The 20,647-nt window shown below is 42.5% G+C and overlaps 1 protein-coding gene across 1 annotated transcript in view; it reads left to right on the top strand.

Annotated features, from left to right (window-relative positions):
• The window catches only part of CWF19L2 (CWF19 like cell cycle control factor 2), a 165,695-nt gene that overhangs the window by 120,531 nt on the left and 24,517 nt on the right, over positions 1 to 20,647 (top strand). The window contains exons 13-14 of the mRNA XM_084616751.1: positions 7,273 to 7,485; positions 18,710 to 18,826. Of these exons, the coding sequence (XP_084472877.1) occupies positions 7,273 to 7,485; positions 18,710 to 18,826 (330 nt within the window). The remainder of the gene's footprint in view (positions 1 to 7,272; positions 7,486 to 18,709; positions 18,827 to 20,647) is intronic.

Raw genomic sequence — 20,647 nt, 5'->3', positions numbered from 1 at the left:
TCCTTTCTTAAATTCTATTGGAGGTGGTACTCCTTTTATCCTGTTCTCCTTTTGTTTTAACTTAGGTTCTCTGTGTGTGATTAAGCCATCTTCCAAGTGCCAGCCACTTTTTTTTCTTTTGTGCTTGCCCCTTGATCACTTTTTACTACCTATTTTTTGTCAGTTTTAAGGAGTAATTAAAGAGAACAGTGGAGCTCCCACATGGAACATGCTTGGGACTCTTATTTGCATGTTGTTGGATTGGTTGCCAGATAGTTTTGAAACTAGTGGTTTATTTCCTCATTTTTTTGGGGCAGGCAGGTTAGGTTTCTAATTTTTAGCAAACTAGAATTCAACATTTTGTAGGAAAAAATAGGCCTTTTAATTGTCTGCAAAATTCCATGGAAACCTAAGGTGTATGGGACAATAGGCAACAAAATAAACATTTATTCCCTTAGTGTGAGTTCTGTTTTCTCCCATACCCTTCAATGATGGGAACACAGAAACTTGGTTTTGACACCAAAACCATTTTTCTTAAATAATTGTTTTCAGGCCCCAGGAATCTTCTCCCCTTTAATAAATATAGATCTACAGTAATGTAGTAAAATGGAGCAAGAGAGCATTTTTAAACAGTAAATTTTGTTGTGCAAGAAAGTATATGGAAAAAGTCGTATGTGTTTTTGGAAAATAAACTGGTATTAGCAAAAAGAAAAGGAGGACTTGTGGTACCTTAGAGACTAACAAATTTATTTGAGCATAAGCTTTCGTGAGCTACAGCTCACTTCATCAGATGCATTCAGTGGAAAATACAGTGGGGAGATTTCTATACACAGAGAACGTGAAACAATGGGTGTTACCATACACACTGTAAGGATAGTGCTCACTTAAGATGAGCTAATACCAGCAGGTGGGGGGGGGGAGAAAACCTTTTGTAGTGATAATCAAGGTGGGCCATTTCCAGCAGTTGACAAGAATGCCTGAGGAACAGTGGCAGGGCTGGGCAGGAGGGATAGCTCAGTGGTTTGAGCATTGGCCTGCTAAACCCAGGGTTGTGAGTTCAATCCTTGAGGGGGCCATTTAGGGATCTGGGGCAAAAATTGGGAATTGGTCCTGCTTTGAGCAGGGGGTTGACTAGATGACCTCCTGAGGTCCCTTCGAACCCTGATATTGTATGATTCTATGAATAAACATGGGGAAATAGTTTTACTTTGTGTAATGACCCCCATCCACTCCCAGTCTCTATTCAAGCCTAAATTAATTGTATCCAGTTTGCAAATTAATTCCAATTCAGCATCCTCTCATTGGAGTCTGTTTTTGAAGTCTTTTTGTTGTAATATTGCGACTTTTAGGTCTGTAATCGAGTGACCAGAGAGATTGAAGTGGTATTAGGGAGACCAAACATCCTAAAGATTTGTCTCCAATCATTTGGAAATACAAATGCTTACCTCCTGAACATATTGCTCAGAAGCTATAGGACTATATGGGGAGAAGTATAAGAATTATTCAAGGAATAAGTAGTATTAATGGTCCCATTTTGCAGGAGAAAACTACTTATCTGCTCTGGAAAATAAGGTCTAAGTGTTTTTCATCAGATTACCTGAACAGAGACCCAGAAAGCTAAGGAGATACTTTGCAAATTTTGCTATATTCAAAAGACTGTATTTCAATTACTATGGCTGCCAGTTGGGTCAAGAATTACAATTACTGTAATTAACAAGTTGCCAGATCTGAACATGTCAGGCAAAGAGATCATTCCCAAGAACATTTAGTCTTCAAAGGAAAGAGAAAATGAATTAAGTAGTCATGCACTGTAGAGTCAACTCATGTAAATAGATCAGTGGTTCATGCTGACAGGACTCCATTGCAGAAGAGCCAGTACAAGAGGAACTATCACTCAGAGGTTTCACAAAAAGAAAGAGTACTTGTGGCACCTTAGAGAATACCAAATTTATTTCTTTATTTGTCTCTAAGGTGCCACAAGTCCTCCTTTTCTTTTTGCGGATACAGACTAACACGGCTGCTAGTCTGAAACCTGTCAGAGGTTTCAGTTTGCTGAATCTTTATTATTTAGCCATAGATGCTAGTCACAAAGATATTTAAGAATCCATGTTCAAAATATTTGATATGGTTGGCTTAATGTTTTTCATTATGAGAAGAAATATCCTTTCGACTTAAGAGCTTTTCTTTCTTAAGTAAAAGACCCTCTGTTTTTAAAAAGAGGCTTCTCAAATGTGGCCTGAACAAGGAATTTGATCGGTCTGAACTAGCGTCATTTGTACAACACATTTAAGGTGGCTTGCCAAGAAATTTCTCAAAATGTAACTTTATATCTAGGTGCCACAGTGCTCCAAGCAAAAAGGACATTTGGTAAATTAACAACCAAATGAGCCTGTATTGTGTCGTTCCTCCCCCCCGCAATAAGATGCTTAGATTTGGGAAGCTGTTTATATTTTATTTCCTATAGGATATAGCATAACTTCAAGCAAACTGCAAAATTGTGCATTCTGTGGAGTAATATAGATTAGTCAGCTGTATGGGCAGTACGTGGGCTTCAGTAGAGCTCTCTGGTGGATATGACAGCACTGATGGGGAACTGACCTTATATAAAAGGGCAGAACTTCAGTACGTGCAGAAGAAAGGGAAGTGGGCAGATATGTTTTCAGTCATTCATGGGATGAATCTCTTACCTGGTTATTTGGTTATATCTCTAAACTTGTTTATTTTTCTAAATTCTTGCAAGGTCACTTTTCAATATGACAACAAAGAGAGGGATGTGATTCATACAGCCCTGGAAGCTGATTTATTATGCCCATTGAACAAAATACCTCCCATTAACATCTGTCCTGATGCACTAGTAGTCTAATATATATCACTATTTGTTACAGATAGGCATTTGTTGTATTAAATCTCTTACTGTTCTTGAATTCTGTGCCATTTATATGCAGAACTGACGATGCACAAATCTGCTACGATTCTGAAGATACAGCAGTCTCAAAACCAAAATGTGCTATACAGTGCACTTTCTATATTCTTGGTCTTGCCATTTCAATGCAGGAAATCATTAAAATTATTCAAGGTGAAAGTTGCAGTGAATTGTATCTGGAAGCAACCTAAGTTTAGCATAAAAGTATGCAGATTAACATACTGTGGCAGTACAGTATCACTTATTAAATACAGAGTCAGAGACTGTGACACTCTTCAGGGTGCCCAGTACTGGAATCCACTGTGTTACCCCTCTGCTTCAGTAAAGCTGGAGCTTAAACTGTGTCAGCTCCCTGACACTCCAGCCTCCTTGCCTTGGCAGCAAATTCCTCAAGACTATGCCAGTCTAATACTTGCCTTGCGGGTAACATTCAGTGAACCCGAGATTGCCAGAGTGGTGTCTCTGCAGATTCCAATCCCTGTCATTGCAGACTCACAGAAATTACCAAATCCATCTCTAAACAGACAGTGCACATACCAGCCTGTGAGTGTAGCTGAAGATGCACACTATACCTCAATATACAGCACTGAGTTGAATTTATAATAAAATAAGAATCTTTATTAATAAAGAACATAGATTTTAGTGATATTAAGCAAGAGAAGAAAGTTATGATTACAAACAAAACAAAAATAACAGTTTCTAGTCACTAAAGCTTAACTTCAGTAAGATACAATATTTGCATAAGCAACTTTGACTTACATCAAGCGACCAGCCCCTTAGGAAGGAGGATCCACCGTTCTCAGAATCGGTGGGTGCTGAGTCCTTTGTCCCCTATGTGATGCATAACAAAGGAGTCCCCCTTCTTCCCTTTTATATCCCAAAAACCTTTAAAATATATTCTTTGAAAAGTAAAACCAGATAAAGTTCCTTTTCCCTGTTGCAGAGTAACAGCCGTGTTAGTCTGTATCCGCAAAAAGAAAAGGAGGACTTGTGGCACCTTAGAGACTAACAAATTTATTTGAGCATAAGCTTTTGTGAGCTACAGCTCACTTCATCGGATGCATCTATAGCTCACGAAAGCTTATGCTCAAATAAATTTGTTAGTCTCTAAGGTGCCACAAGTACTCCTTTTCTTTTTCCCTGTTGCTTGTTCTTGAGGGTGCAGGCACCAAGCCCATTCTTTATCCTCTGCTCAGTTTGCTTTCTTGATCAGCTTGATCACTTTGTTTACCATAAATGCAAATATACTTTCACTGTCCTTTCTTGTAATCAAGCCATGCTGTTTTGTTACCTGTCTGCTAACTTGATTCAAGCATGTAAATGCACATGCTTTTGTCTAGGGCAGACTTAGGGTTGCCAACTTCTTAATTTAAGAAAACTGAATACCCTTGCCCCACTCCCTTCCCCGCCCCTTCCCTAAGGCCCCACCCCATCTGAGGTCCCGCCCCCACTTACTCCCCCCCTCTCCCCCTGTCGCTTGTTCTCCCCCACCCTCACTCACTCGCTCATTTTCACTGAGGGAGGGGGTGAGGGTTCCGGCTGGGTGTGCAGGCTCTGGGGTGGGGCCTGGAATCAAAGGTTTGGGATGCAGGAGGGGGTGCCGGGCAGGGGTTTGGGGTGCTGAGGGGTTCAGAGTGTGTGTGGGGGGGGGCTCCAGCCTGGGACAGGAGGTTGGGGTGCAGGAAGGGGTTCGGCGATGGGGCAGGGAGTTGTTGTGTGGGAGCTCCGGGTGGCGCTGACCTCAGGTGGCTCCCGGGAAGCGGTGACGTGTCCAGCTGGCCCCTAGGCAGAGGGGCGGCCAGGGGGCACTGTGCACTGCCCCCGCCCACAGGCACTGCCCCCGCAGCTCCGATTGGCCATAGTTCCTGGCCAGTGGGAGCTGCTGAGCCGGCACTTGGGCTGGCACCTGAAACTGGGGCGGTGCACTGCGCCCCCTGGCTGTCCCTCTGCCTAGGAGCTGGAGGGACATGTGGGCCACTTCCCAGGAGCCAGGCACGGAGCCTGTCTGCCTGCTCCACTGATGCTGCGGCCAGCCTGACTTTTAGCAGCTCAGTCAGCTGTGCTGACTGGAGCCACCAGGGTCCCTTTTCGACTGAGTGTTCCAGTTGAAGACCAGATGCCTGGCAGGCTTGTTTATCAGCTGCCTCCACAACGTGTTTTAAGTACATATTTCCAGTATAGTACATAATTTTTTGTATTCAACCCATACATACATCATGCAATAATATTCATGACCAGTTTACATGCATACCTTACATCACTGACTAAATATTCTGACAATACCGCATTGACTGTGCCCTTTGCTGGTTGGCATAAAGAGGTTCTTAGGGTCACAGAGACCTAACAAGAAAGCTCCTCCTATTAAATTTCTGTAGCAAGATCAATAAATCACCTGTTTTTATTGATGGTGGCCAAAAATACTTATTTTTTGTTTTATTGTGATTTTTTTTACCTGGCCCCACTCTTCAATTTTTCATCTCTTCTTTTAGAAATTAATTGACTTAGTTTACCATGGCAAATTCTGAAATAACTGATAAATCTTCAGTGTTGTAAAGTCCTTTCTTTTGAACACTTTTTTTAAAAAAACATGTATTATTGAATATAAAATCCTTGGAATCTGAGAGAGAAGAACTTTTAATAATAATAGTACATCACATTTTTAAAAATGCATAATGAAAAGTTTTGTGAGAAAGTATTTTTCATGCATTCATAACAAATCTTTGCTAATTATACTTTTTAAATCAGGATCACTGTATGGTACAGAGGGCAGTAAATGGGAAGTCAGAAAGGAATATATACCACCACTCTGCAGGCATGGCAGAATCAATAACAAAAGACTAACACAGCATTGTAGCATTTTTTTTAAATATAAATAATACCTTAATAGAGAAGGTCTTGATTTTAAGAATTTAAAAGAAATCCCACAATAAGTTTCTTTATTGCACACACAAAAAAAGAAAGAACGGGAGATTATTTTCAGAAAAATTATAATTCTAAAGATGATGCAAATGATATTTTTATATAATATTGTAAGTATATTGTCAAGATAAGTAGAATTAGTTGTATAGATGGTGCAGTGCACACTCTGATCAGTACTAAATGTGGTGCACACAAATTATAGGGATTTTTTGCTGTAATTTATTTGAAAAATGTAGAGGAGCATCTGTGTGGTTTCTATGGAAACCACGCTGAAACCTAGATACCACAAACTTTTAGATATCACTCTGCAGGGAATCCAACACTTTGACAGCTTTTGTTTTATGTACTGGGGAGTCAACTACAATTTTACAGTTTATGGCCTGATGACTTAAAAGCTTTGTTTTTTCCACCTAGAATCAGATAATGTGTATATAAAATGTCTGTGAATAGAGAGAGTATGTTTTTATTTAGGTTAAATTAGGCTAGAGAATCCATGTTTGCAGTAGTTGCTTGCAAGCAAGAATAAAAATTGAGACTGAAGATAACATTTTTACATAAGTGAGCTAAATACTGTTTAATTGGTAAGGAGAATTAGCATAGGTGCGTATGTGCAAAATATGAATGGTAGCAATAGAGTCCTGTATTTCAGGACAGATGATTTTATGGGCATTGTTGGTAGTAGAAGGAAGAAGGAAAAGAGAGTATTAATAAAATCTGTTTGAATGTATTCTCTCATTCAGCATAAAGAAAGTGCACATAAATAAGAAAAACATGTTTTCTATTTTACTCCAGTGGTAAGAATTATTCTTAAAAGGTGCCAAGATTTTTTTTTTTCAGAAACAATATCCGTATCATATTTATGTAGCATGATGTAAAATTACAGAGAACATACAGGTGGTTAATGCCAAGTAAAACTCAATGGTATTTGTTCTGTGAAAATGAGATATTTAAAAAAAAAATTACCATGAAAAAAAATTGTAGAGAAACCTGTTTATATTTACGGTATTGGACACTTGTCCCATTTTAGGTACATTTGGGAATCACAATGGATACTAAACAAAAGCTTCCAAAGGTCAAAATTATCAAAAAGCACTGGATGAAGTTTGTATATCAATTTAAATTTAAGCTATATAAATTCAAGATATTAGACTAGATATTTGCCACTCCAGAAGGAAGTTTATCTTGAAACAGAATGTGATGATGTATTCTGCTTGTTTATATCATTCAACTGAATTTTTGCTACTTTATCTGTCATGGGTATCATATGATTGCTGTCAGTTGACCCAAGCATCTCATAATTATGTGTCTGGAAAAAGCCATGTGAAAGGAAACACTGCTGTTGCTAGATACCATTCCTCTCTGGTTAAGTAAAGAACACCAGAATGTCCTACATAATTCTAGTTCTTTTCTATTCATTTGTACATATATATTTTTTCTTTGTCTCTTTTTAGTTTTCAGAAAAAAGTGATAGAGAGTACTACACACTGGATGACATGTTTGTTTCCAAAGCAGCTAAGGGAGAGCGGAGTGGAGAAGAAGAGGAAAGACACAGAAGAAAAGCAATCTATCAACATCATCAGCTTGTTGCACGTATGGAGAAGTGCCCATATTGCTTTGATAGCCCTGAACTTCCAAAACATCTTATTATTGCAATTGGCATCAAGGTAAGAAAGTAGCAATTTGACATGAGCATGGAAAGAAATAAAGGAAGGCAGTTTAGTGCTAGAATTTCCTGAGATTAAAAATAAAACTGCTTCTTTGGCATGATTTATTGATTCACGTGTTATTTTCCTGGCTCTTCCAATTAAACAGAAAGGAAGATTCCTCAAGGGTGAGATAAAAAAAAATATGAATCTGTCTTGCATGATGAAGTTAATTCTCAGAACTTGATCCTCTTCAGATTTGCAGATGACCTTGGTATCTATGGAAAAACCTCAAGGGTACTGCAACAATGATAAGAGCTGAACACATAGATTACAGAAGTTAGATGAATATGCAAAAGACCAAATGGGGGTCAGTGTGAATAGATTAGGGTGACCAGATAGCAAGTGTGAAAACTTGGGATGGGGGAAGGAGTGGGAATAGGTTGCATATGCAAGATAAAACCCCTAATATTGGGACAGTCCCAATAACATCAGGACTTTTGGTCACCCTAGAATATATAAGAAGAAAAAAGTTTACTTTGGGTAGGAAGGAATTAGAAGCAGTTAAGGAGTAGAATATAATTCAGAAAGACAAAACAAGGTTGAGTGGAAACCATTCAGAAGACAAAATAGTATCATGATAATTACCCTTCAATTAAATTAGCCCCAATCTTGTTTAGAAGCTGAAGAGAGCATATGGGGGTGTAAATTGCACCTTCTCTTTTGTCCCAGTAGGGATTCACATTTAGGGGCTGATAGGCAGTGTTGTTGTTAACTCTTGGTGTTTCTGTTGGGAGGAAGAATAGCTTTAATCCTTGATAGGGGTTCTGTACAAGCTCCTTAGGCAGAGGCTGCCTGTGTGTTAATCCATACATCTCTGTCTTTGCCACCAGAGAAGAGATTACAGACTCTCCATCACTGCCACTTTGCCTTCTCCTCCATGCATGCATCTATATCAGACTTCCTAATACTGGGGCAGAAACCTTGACTGAATATAACCCTTTGTTTCCGGTATGGTTCAAACTATAACACACAACAAAGCATGAACATTTACCAAGAAGATAGGATACAGGTGCCAAAAAAACAAAAAAAGTGAATTACACAAAGATGGCATTGTATGGAGAAACATGAAAATAAATAGATAAAGGACTAAATTTACAAGGAGTGTAAAAAAGCACAGATGTTCTATGGGATTCATACTTTCTGGGGCCAGAAGGGACTGTTGTGATCATCTAGTCTGACCTGTATAACACAGGCCATAGAACTTCCCCAAAATAATTCCTTTTGAACTACAGCATATCTTTATTTTTTTTTTAAATGTTGATTTAAGAATGGCTAGTGAGGGAGAATCCAACACAACCCCTGGTAAATTGTTCCTGATTAATTACCCTCACTGTTGTATGCAGTGTAGTTGTAGCTGTGTCAATCCCAGGATATTAGAGAGACAAGGTGGGTGAGGTAATATCTTTTACTGGACTTTCCAGCTTTTTATTCTGCAATACGGCCAATGGGCTCTTAAGACTACCAGACAAAGGTATAACACAATCTAATCGCTGGAAGTTGAAGCTAGACAAATTCCAATAAAATATATTACCTCACCAACCTTGTCTCTCTAATACCCTCACTGTTAAAATTTTAGGCCTTATTTCCAGTCTCAATTTGTCTAGCTTCAACTTCCAGCCATTGTATCATGTTATACCTTTGTCTGGTAGATTGAAGGGCCCATTGGCTGTATTGCAGAAAGAAGAGATGGAATGTGAACTAAACTTTTGCTGAAATGGAGACCCATGAGAGAATGAGTATTAAGGACCAGCACTAAAGATGTTGGAGAAATTAGAAGCTAGTCCAGTATCTGCTTGGCTACATCTAGGACAGGTTGAATTAACTACCATTACCATCTTTAAAAATAGATATTCTCTATTTTCAAAGCTCAGTGTCAAAGCTACAGTTTTTCTGAATTTGGAAATTTGAGCGAAGTGCCTTTTAGACTCCATTAAGGCTACTCAGTCAACTGAAGGGATCACTTCTCAAGAAGCTGAACTCATTTGTCCCATCACTTTTAATTCTGCTGACCCAGAAAGCAAAGGATGCTAATGAATGCATAGATTCCACCAGAGTTATGAGCATTTGCATCCTTTATCTCTCCCTCCCACCACCACACACACAACCTGTAGTGAGAGTATAGATCCAAAGACAGCTATAACTGCTGTTCAGAAGGCTACAGTTAGATTACTTTACAGCTACACAGCGTAGATTGAATCAGGTTAGCATGAAATTGCAGTTTTGATTAAATGCATCTATGTTTAGCATTACCAGTATATGGTATAACATATTGGCTGGCATCTTTTTTATGAGAACTGACACTGTATTTAGGAGAAGGGCCTTGGAATGTACAATGAAAGATGTTGCAATACCATGTTTTGTAAGGTATAATCATCACACAAAATCACTTGTATCATATATTGATTGTAGAGAAATGCTAGCCTCTCCATAGATGAGGCTGAAGAGTTTTTATTGTAAACTTTATTATGATCTTTACTCAGGGGTGAAAGTAATTTAAGGGACATACTGGTATGCAGGGCGGCTCAACCAGAAGTGGCAGGGATGGGTTCAGACTCCCCCAGCCAGCCCTTCAGCGCAGCCCAGCGGTGATTTAAAGGGCACGGGGCTCCTGGCCACTGCTGCCAGTGCTACCCAGGGGCTGCGGCCCTTTAAATCACTGCTGGAGCCCAGGGGCTCCTGCCGGCCGCTGCTACCCCAGGGCTCCATCAGTGATTTAAAGGGATGGAGCCCTGGGCCCTTTAAATTGCCGCCAGGTCCCTGGGGAAGCTGCCCCCTGCTGGTACAGTTGGCTGTGTATCTGCTCTTACCAGTGCGCCAGATCAGACAGTACCAGCTTACTTTCACCTCTGTCTTTACTCCCATTTTAACATCATCAAAATGAAACCAATCACACTAAAATTTCACAAGTGCAACTTGTGCTGAAATAGAGTAATTAGGTAAAGTTTGAGCTAAATTAAATACTTATTTTAGATGTATCCATTCAAAGCCCTTGGTAAATGTACATGTGATGGGTTGGACACCCCCCGCCCTGGGAAGCCACCTGATGTACTGGGGTTTCACTGAGCCCGCCTGCTCCACTAGCCTGCGTGCCCTCTCCCTGTTTTGCTGCATCAGGCTCTCCAGCCTCTGGAAGCATACACACACACAGGCAGGGACGCACCAGCTATAGAATCACACAGAGTCTGCAAGCAGCTCTCTATGGGAAGATTCAGCTAGGAAATTGCCCTGCACTCAAGTGCACACCTCCTTTGGGGAGTAAACCCAAGTCTGCACAGCACAAGCTCATGAAAATTTACCCTATCCCTCAATGTGGAGAGAGAGAGATGAACAGCTCCCCCCCCCCCCGCCCCATGAATGACACAAACTGGATTATGTTATAAACAACAAATAAGTTTATTAGCTATAAAAGGTAAATTTTAAGTGATTATAAGGGATAGCAAACAGAACAAAGCAGATTACCAAGCAAATAAAACAGAACATGCATACTAAGCTTAAGATCTTAGAGACTGGTTTCAGGAAGTAATTTCTCACCCTAAATCTTGCTTTGGGGGCAGGTTGCAGAAATTCTTGAAGTTTAGCTACCCTGCTTGCAGCTTAAATCTTCAGGCATGTTATTCGCAGACTAGATCCCTTTTCCAGCCTGGGTTCAGTACTCCTCCCCCTTTCCCTTTGTCCTTGTTCCTTAAGTGTGTCCAGCAGTCATCCTGGGTGGGGATTCAGTGAAGAGTGAACCCAGCTCAGCTTACTCCCCAGCCTTAAATAAGATTTACATAAGGCAGGAATCTTTTGTTTCCCACTCTTGACCTCTCCCTCCTTTTAGTGAAAAATTACTAGAAGTTCAAGATGGTGTTTAGTACCAGGTGACATGACCACATGACCTAGTAGTGTCACAGCTACGTCCCAGGACACCTCTCAGGAAGGAGAGAGATTAGTATCTTCAAAGTCTTATTGTTTCTTCCTAGTGGCCCATCAAGGCTGATGGCCTATTGTCATGTGGGTGTTTGCCAAGTACACAAATTGTTACATAGTCAATATTCCTAACTTTAGATTCAGAAATCATACATGCATACAAATTGGATAATCACATTCAGTAAATATAACCTTTCCAATGATACCTTACAAGACCCATCTTGCTTAAAATATATCTGTTATGCCATATCCATATCATAAGCATATTTCTATAAAGAATATGGAACGTAACATCATGGTACCCAGTGTATTAATAGAAATAAAAATATCCATACCTTGATGACTGAACTGTTGTCTAAATTACAATCCCCTCATCAATATAGAAAGTTCTACCCCTGTACCTTCAAACCTGGGGGAAAAAGCCTAAAAGGGTAGCTAAGCTTTGCTGACCTGAAGCTTAGACAAACTATGCAAATAGATTGGATTTAAGATGGCAGCAACCACAAGCCATGAATTTTGGTCTGTACCAGAATTTCCTTCATCAAAAATTCACATCAGTATCTTCATATTTCAAGCCGCAAGGGAAATGCATCAGATGCAAAGAGTAGAAAGCAAGCAGGGAATCTGGACAGTTGTTTGGGCAAACGTAATTGTGAATTCCCTTGCTTGTGTGTGTAGTTTCTAAAGTGTAACTTGACATTTATTGTCCAAGCTTTCCATTTTTAGTATTTTCTGAGAATTATATAAATAAATGCTCTTTTCCCCTTCTTAAGTAACTGATAAACGTTTACAACCTTAAGGCCAGAGTAACCAAGCTTTTTAAAAAAAAGCAAAACAAAAAAACCTTGCAATAAATATCTAGATATTTGGAAATCTGTTTCTGAGAGATTTTACATGGGGTTTCCAATTCAGAAATACTTCATGCAGTAGAGTTAGGAGATAGTCCTACTCTGAAAATATGTGAGTGTTTGATATGCTGAAATCAAATTCTGCCTTCCATTCATGTATGTGAGGGCAGGATAGGCTAGCCCAGTGTTTAAGTCTGTGACATGTAATAAAATTGCATTTGCAATTGTAATGAAATCAAGAATAAAATTGAATCTGATAATTCAATTATTGGTTATGAAGTAAATAGAGACCATTTATTTATTTATTTGGGGTTAAAAACACACTCCCTCCCCAAGTTTGTATACAACCTTCATCCACTCGTAAATTTTTAAATTTAGGTGAAACCCAGTTTCCAATCCATATACTTTACAGAGCCATTTTGAACATGCTATGAAATCTGCATTCACATGTTCAGAGGATTGGTAGTGAGAGCTTCCTGATCCTGATTAACAGATGGAACCTGACTCCATCTTTGCAAATTCTGTGTGTCATATGTTAAGGATGTCCTGCCTTGCAGACCTGGCACAAGGCCTGATTTCTCTTTGGGCAAAACATGTTAGACTATTGATCCCTGAGATAGGAGTGCCTACCTCCTTCTGCCCAAACACAATCAATTATCCATGGGGCTGTCCTATCCAGGCTCCCTTTATTTCATAGAATTGTGGGATTAAATCTCCAAACCCCATACTCTCTTTTGGCTATGTCTACACTACGAAATTAGGTCGAATTTATAGAAGTCAGTTTTGTAGAAATCATTTTTATACAGTCGATAGTGTCCCCACACAAATGCTCTAAGTGCATTTAGTCGGCATTTAGTCGACGGAGTGCGTCCACAGTACCGAGGCAACCGTCGACTTCCGGAGCGTTGCACTGTGGGTAGCTATCCCACAGTTCCCGCAGTCTCCGCCACCCATTTGAATTCTGGGTGGAAATCCCAATGCCTGATGGGGCAAAAACATTGTCGTGGGTGGTTTTGGGTACATATCGTCAGGCACCCCCTTCGCTCCCTCCGTCCGTGAAAGCAACAGCAGACAGTCGTTTCGTGCCTTTTTTCCTGGGTTACCTGTTCAGACACCGTACCACGGCAAGCATGGAGCCTGCTCAGGTAACCGTCACCGTATGTTTCCTGGGTGCTGACAGACGCGGTACTGCATTGCTACACAGCAGCAGCTCATTGCCTTTTGGCAGCAGACAGTGCAGTATGACTGGTAGCCATCGTCGCCGTACTCCAGGGTGTTCTTTTAGCCGACCTCAGCGAGGTCGGTCAGGGGCGCCTGGGCAAATGTGGGAGTGACTCAGCCAGGTCATTTCCCTTTTAAGCTTCGTCTCGTGGCGATTCAGTCCTGCCGGCAGTCCTACTGCACCGTCTTCTGCCGAGCACCCAGGAGATGACAATGGCCAGCAGTCGTACTGCACTGTCTGCTGCCAGCAAGATGTATAAACATAGAAGAAGTGGATCAAAACAAAAAATAGACCAGATTTGTTTTGTAGTCATTTTCTCCTCCCTTCCTCCCTCTCTCCCTCCGTGAAATCAATGGCCTGCTAAACCCAGGGTTTTGAGTTCTATCCTTGAGGGAGCCACTCTGTTTCTCCTTGATGCAAAGCCATCCCCTTTGTTGTTTTTAATTCCCTGTAAGCCAACTCTGTAAGCCATGTTGTCAGTCGCCCCTCCCTCCGTCAGAGCAACAGCAGACAATCGTTTCGCGCCTTTTTTCAGCGCAGACGCCATAGCACTGGGAACATGGAGCCTGCTCAGATCACCGCGGCAATTATGAGCGCTATAAACACCACACGTATCATCTAGCAGGATATGCAGAACCATAACCTGCAAGAAAAGCAAAACCTGGCAAGGAGGAGGCAACGGCAGCGCGGAGAAGAGAGTGATGAGGACATGGACATAGACTTCTCACAAAGTACGGGCCCCTGCAATGTGCACATCATGGTGTCAATTGGGCAGTTTCATGGCTTGGAACACCGATTCTTGGCCCAGGAAACAAGCACAGAGTGGTGGGACTGCATAGTGTTGCAGGTCTGGGACGATTCCCAGTGGCTGCAAAACTTTTGCATGCGTAAGGGCACTTTCATGGAACTTTGTGACTTGCTTTCCCCTGCCCTGAAGCACAAGAATACCAAGATGAGAGCAGCCCTTACAGTTCACAAGCGAGTGGCGATAGCCCTGTGGAAGCTTGCAATGCCAGACAGCTACCGGTCAGTCGGTAATCAATTTGAAGTGGGCAAATCTACTGTGGGGGTTGCTGTGATGCAAGTAGCCAACGCAATCATTGAGCTGCTGCTATCAAAGGTGGTGACTCTGGGAAATGTGCAGGTCATAGTGGATGGCTTTGCTGCAATGGGATTCCCTAACTGTGGTGGGGCTATAGACGGAACCCATATCCCTATCTTGGCTCTGGAGCACCAAGCCACCGAGTACATAAACCGCAAGGGGTACTTTTCAATGGTGATCACAAGGGATGTTTCACCAACATCAACGTGGGATGGCCGGGAAAGGTACATGACTCTCGCATCTTCAGGAACTCTGGTCTGTTTCAACAGCTGCAGCAAGGGACTTACTTTCCAGACGAGAAAATAACCGTTGGGGATGTTGAAATGCCTATTGTTATCCTTGGGGACCCAGCATACCCCTTAATGCCATGGCTCATGAAGCCATACACAGGCAGCCTGGACAGTAGTCAGGAGCTGTTTAACTGTAGGCTGAGCAAGTGCAGAATGGTGGTAGAATGTGCTTTTGGATGTTTAAAAACGCGCTGGCGCAGTTCACTGACTCGGTTAGACCTCAGCGAAATCAATATTCCCACTGTTATTACTGCTTGCTGTGTGCTCCACAATATCTGTGAGAGTAAGGGGGAGACATAGGGCGGGGTGGGAGGTTGAGGCAAATCGCCTGGCCGCTGATTACGCGCAGCCAGACACCAGGGCGGTTAGAAGAGTACAGGAGGGTGCGGTGCTCATCAGAGAAGCTTTGAAAACCAGTTTCAGGAATGGCCAGGCTATGATGTGAAAGTTCTGTTTGTTTCTCATTAATGGAACCCCTCCCCTCCTACCCTGCCTCTCCCCCCCCACCCCCCCCCCCCGGTTTCACTCTGCTTTACTGTAAGCTAAGCACCCTCTCCTTCCCCCTTTGATCACCGCTTGCAGAGGCAATAAAGTCATTGTTGCTTCACATTCATGCATTCTTTATTTATTCATCACACAAATAGGGGGATATCTACCAAGGTAGCCCGGGAGGGATGGTGGAGGAGGGAAGCACCAGGTGGGGCGGTGGAGGAGAAAGGACAAGGCCACACAGCACTTTAAAAGTTTAAAACTTTAAAACTTATTGAATGCCAGCCTTCTGTTGCTTGGGCAATCCTCTGGGGTGGAGTGGCTGCGTGGCCAGAGGCCCCCCCACCTCGTTCTTGGGCGTCTGGGTGAGGAGGCTATGGAACTTGGGGAAGAGGGCGGTTGGTTACACAGGGGCTGTCGCGGCGGTCTGTGCTCCTGCTGCCTTTCTTGCAGCTCAACCATAGGCTGGAGCATATGAGTTTGATCCTCCAGCAGCCTGAGCATTGACTCCAGCTTTCTTTCAGCATGCTGACACCACCTACCATCTTCAGCCTGCCACCTCTCCTCATGGTCATATTGTGTTTTCCTGCACTCTGAGATTGTCTGCCTCCACATATTTTGCTGTGCTCTGTCAGTGTGGGAGGGCAGCATGAGGTCAGAGAACATTTCATCACAAGTGCATTTTTTTCACCTTCTAATCTTCGCTAGCCTCTGGGAAGGAGAAACATATGCAGCTGTGGAGGGAAAAAAAAGGAAGAGGTAGTTTAAAAAGACACATTTTATAGAACAATGGGTAGGACTCTTTCATGGTAAACCTTGCTGTTAACATGACCTAGCACATGTGCTTTCATTACAAGGTCGCATTTTGCCTCTTATTGAGGATATGCCGGTTTGGTGTGAGAGATAACTCACGCAGGGCCAGACAACAGAATTTGGCTTGCAGGCAGCCATGGTAAGCCACAGTCTTTTGGCTTCTTTAACCTTCCTAACATCTGGGAATGGTTTCAAACAGCAGCGCCCTCATTTCCCATATGAAGTAGCCATTGGGTTGGCATTTAAAAATGGGTTGGCAATTTAAAAGGAGGGGCCGTGGTTTCCGGTTTTATGTGTAGCAGAAACCCAACTAACCCCCCCCACATACACACCCAATTCTGTGAGATGATGGCTTCACCCCTTACCCCACTGCGTGGCTAACAGCGGGGAAGATTTCTGTTCAGCCACAGGCAAACAGCCCAGCAGGAACAGGCACCTCTGACTGTCTGCTTACTAAAACCACCCTATTTCAACCAGCTGACAATGAATGATATCACTCTCAGAGAGAGAAAGAACGGATGTTTTCTGAATGCCAGCAAACACCGGGACCATAAGCTGCAATGCTTTGTTCTGCAATGATTCCCGACTACGTGCTACTGGCCTGGCATGGTAAAGTGTCCTACCATGGAGGACGGAATAAGGCTGCCCTCCCCAGAAATCTTTTGCAAAGGCTTTGGGAGTACATCCAGGAGAACCTTATGGAGATGTCCCTGGAGGATTTCCGCTCCATCCCCAGACACGTTAACAGACTTTTCCAGTAGCTGTACTGGCCGCAAATGCCAGGGCAAATTAATCATTAAACACGCTTGCTTTTAAACCATGTATAATATTTACAAAGGTAAACTCACCAGGGGTCCCTTCTCCGCCTTCAGGGTCCGGGAGCCGGCCTTGGGTGGATCCAGGTCCAGGGTGATAAACAGATCCTGGCTGTTGGGGAAACCGGTTTCTCTACTTCCTTGCTGTGAGCTATCTACAACCTCCTCCTCCTCCTCCTCCTCGTCCCCAAAACCCGCTTCCGTGTTGCCTCCCACTCCTTGGATGGAGTCAAAACACAGGGTTGGGGTAGTGGTGACTGCACCCCCTAGAATGGCATGCAGCTCATCATAGAAGCGGCAGGTCTGGGGCTCTGAACCGGAGCGGCTGTTTGCCTCGCTGGTTTTTTGGTAGGCTTGCCTGAGCTCCTTAATTTTCACGCGGCACTGCTGCGGGTCCCTATTATAGCCTCTGTCCCTCATGCCACTGGAGATTTTTTTCAAATATTTTGGCATTTCGTCTTTTCGAACGGAGTTCTGCCAGCATGGATTCGTCTCCCCATACAGCGATCAGATCCCGTACTTCCTGTTTGGTCCATGCTGGAGCTCTTCTGCGATTCTGGGACTGCATGGTCCCCTGTGATGATGAGCTCTGCATGATGACCTGTGCAGGTGAGCTCGCCATGCTGGCCAAACAGGAAATGAGATTCAGAAGTTCGTGGGCCTTTTCCTGTATACCTGGCTAGTGCATCTGCGTTGAGAGTGCTGTCCAGAGCGGTCACAACTGAGCACTCTGGGATAGCTCCCGCAGGCCAATACTGTCGAATTGCGTCCACAGTACCCCAAATTCGACCCGGCAAGGCCAATTTCAGCGCTAATCCCCTCGTTGGGGGTGGAGTAAAGAAATCTATTTTAAGAGCCCTTTAAATCGGAAAAAAGGACTTCGTTGTGTGGACGGGTGCAGGTTTAAATTGAGATAAACCTGCTAAATTCGACCTAAACTCGTAGTGTAGACCAGGCCTTTGAAATCTGGCACAAATAATAACCAAGTACTAATGATTTTACATTATTTAAGGAGCTATACTTCAGCTCAAGTTTTATTCTGAGTATCTGCTTGTTTCTCTTGATATTTATAAATTGTACAAAATTACTAAATATCTGAAACACTTTTAATATAGACTTTGCTTTTTACCATTCCCCCCAAATTCCTCACGCTTTATTTTGAATTCTTTTTACTTTATTTAAAATTAATAATAATAAACGAAAAAAGTAAAAATACTCTTTTTTTTTTATGTGAGTTTGTAACCACAGTAGACTGAACAATTATATTTGGGTTAATACTTAGTAGAAATGCTGATACCACATTGTCTTGATCCTACTAGTATTGTTTTAGCAAAGTATATATGATATGCAAAGGGCCCAGTCTAAGTCACTTAGCACCCTCCACTCCTATTGATGATTTTGGGGTTGTGGTGGCTCTGGGCTTCTCAGGATCAGGCCCAAAGGAATCTAAGAACCTCGGTCACCATGTTCATCAGGTTAACTGACTTGCAAGAAGCCTATTGTTTGTTTAATTTAAATCGGCTTAAATATGATTTTCTTCCTTTAAACATTGTTGGAAGAGGACAAATGCCTTTATTAGATTAAATTTCAGTAAAATCCCATGTTCCTCACCTTTAGCTGGATTAAAATGTTTTTTGACATTGGAAATAAATTAGTATTTTTGTGACTGGGAGTGAAAATGTTTCTTTGTGTAGGTATTCTTATCCTTGCCAAACTGTCAGTCCCTTACTGAAGGCCACTGCGTGATAGCCCCTTTGCAACACTACACTGCTGCCACTCTTCTGGATGAAGACATCTGGGAAGAAATCCAGGTCAGCAAAGCACTGCTATTTATTACATCTGTGGAGATAGCTCGTTTTCTAGCTACTTTTTAATATTTTGATTAATATATTAATATACTTATTGTAAGTGACTGTTGCTTCCGATCCACAGCCCCTGGGGGGCTTTTGAGGTTGCTTGGGTTTTCTCTGCTTTCCATTCTGAGGTTTGAGCTGGTTCTGGCTGTGGACTGAACTATCTCACTTCAGGGACACTCCCCCGCCCCCTTGTATGGAATTCCATCCTTGCTAAATACACCAGAGTTCGCTAGTTGTCCTCAAGAGATAGTGTAAGGGATAACATTTTCAAAAGCATCAAAGTGACTTAAGCAGTTAAGTCTCATTGAAAGTCAGTGAAACGTAAGTGCTTCTGAAAATTTTACTCATGGTCTTTCTATTTGAGTTAATTAATCTGTTTGATCTTTTTGTCCTCCCTCTTTCACATGATATCTTGAGTTATTTTTACTTTGCCCTTCCTTCAGCTTCTACTTTTTTGTTCATTAGGCTCAGTTTTACATTAGTTGCCCTTTTTAAATCTTTGAATAACACTCACATACTGGTACAATGATGAGCTGTACACAAATTTTTAAAAAATGTGCAATATCAGATGTCATGTTACCAGTTTTTGTGACCAAAATATCTTGTCTTAATGTTACTTTAATAAGTGCCTAGTTATGATATATATTATAATATATGGTTGTGCCAGTTTTTCAGATTCTTATATTCACTGCTGGTATTTTTATAAGTAACTTGGGCATTAATTGTGTCAAGAGCTGGAAAGCCAAGTGGTTCACCAGTTTGCCAATCCTGGTTAATAGGATTTCACATTCAATGTGTTTCTCATTATCTTATTCCTTTGATTTAGCTTGTTGTAGGCCTAGTTTCTGATATTCCTTCAAAGCATTATACATATTTATAGATATTTATAGATACATATCTACTGATGAATCTTGTCCAGGAAGTTTTTCAGTCAAAGGCACCTGGCCAGCAAATATGGGAAAGATCAAGACTTCAGAAGAGAGTGACTGAACCAGTCATTTCTTCACTCTGACTTCAATGGTCAAAAGTGCCCAAAAAGGAAAATATCATATTTTTCAATATTCCCTGTAATTTTTTACATCCGTGTGCAGAATAAATTTTGTTGTGTGTATCAATATGGAGGTGATGTGTGGCGGGGGTGGAGCTGGGGGGTTCGGAGTGTGGGAGGGGGCTCAGGGCTGGGGCAGAGGGTTAGGGTGTAGTGGGTGACGGCTCTGGCTGGGGGTGCAGGCTCTGGGGTGGGGCCAGGGATGAGGGGTTTGGAGTGTAGGAGGGGGCTCAGGGCTGGGGCAGAGGGTTGAGGTGCAGGGATGTGGGAGGGGGCTCCAGCTGGTGGAGTGGGCTCTGGGGTGGGACTGGGAATGAGGGGTTTGGGGTACAGGCTGCCCTGGTGCTGGGGCAGGGCGAGAGTACTCACCCCAGCCCTCTTTCGTCGCCACTACCCAGGGCCGGGGTAGCTCCGGGACCATGTTCGTGGGACAGGCATCTCTCCCCGGCCGGAGCAGCTCCAGGATTGAGGCTAGGGGAGAGGCACCACTCCCTGCCAGGGCAGCTCTGGGGCTGGGGGAAAGGCACCTCTCCCTGCTGCAGCTCTGCATGCCCCCTACCTCTTTCCTCTCCAGTTCAGGCCCTTGTGGCTTCGCGGATTTGTGGCCTTGATAGCTTGCTGCCTGGCCGCGCTCTTGCTTTTTCCATGTTAAAGATCTTTAAAGCCAAGGGTTAAAGCAGACATACCAAATGTAGAAAGAGATTTTATGAAATGTAATGATGTAGCTC

Source organism: Lepidochelys olivacea (assembly GCF_965140295.1).
Source record: "Lepidochelys olivacea isolate rLepOli2 genome assembly, chromosome: 1".
Classification (NCBI taxonomy): domain Eukaryota; kingdom Metazoa; phylum Chordata; order Testudines; family Cheloniidae; genus Lepidochelys; species Lepidochelys olivacea.
Note: the sequence above shows the minus strand (reverse complement) of the source record. Positions and strands in the feature narration are given on the sequence as shown.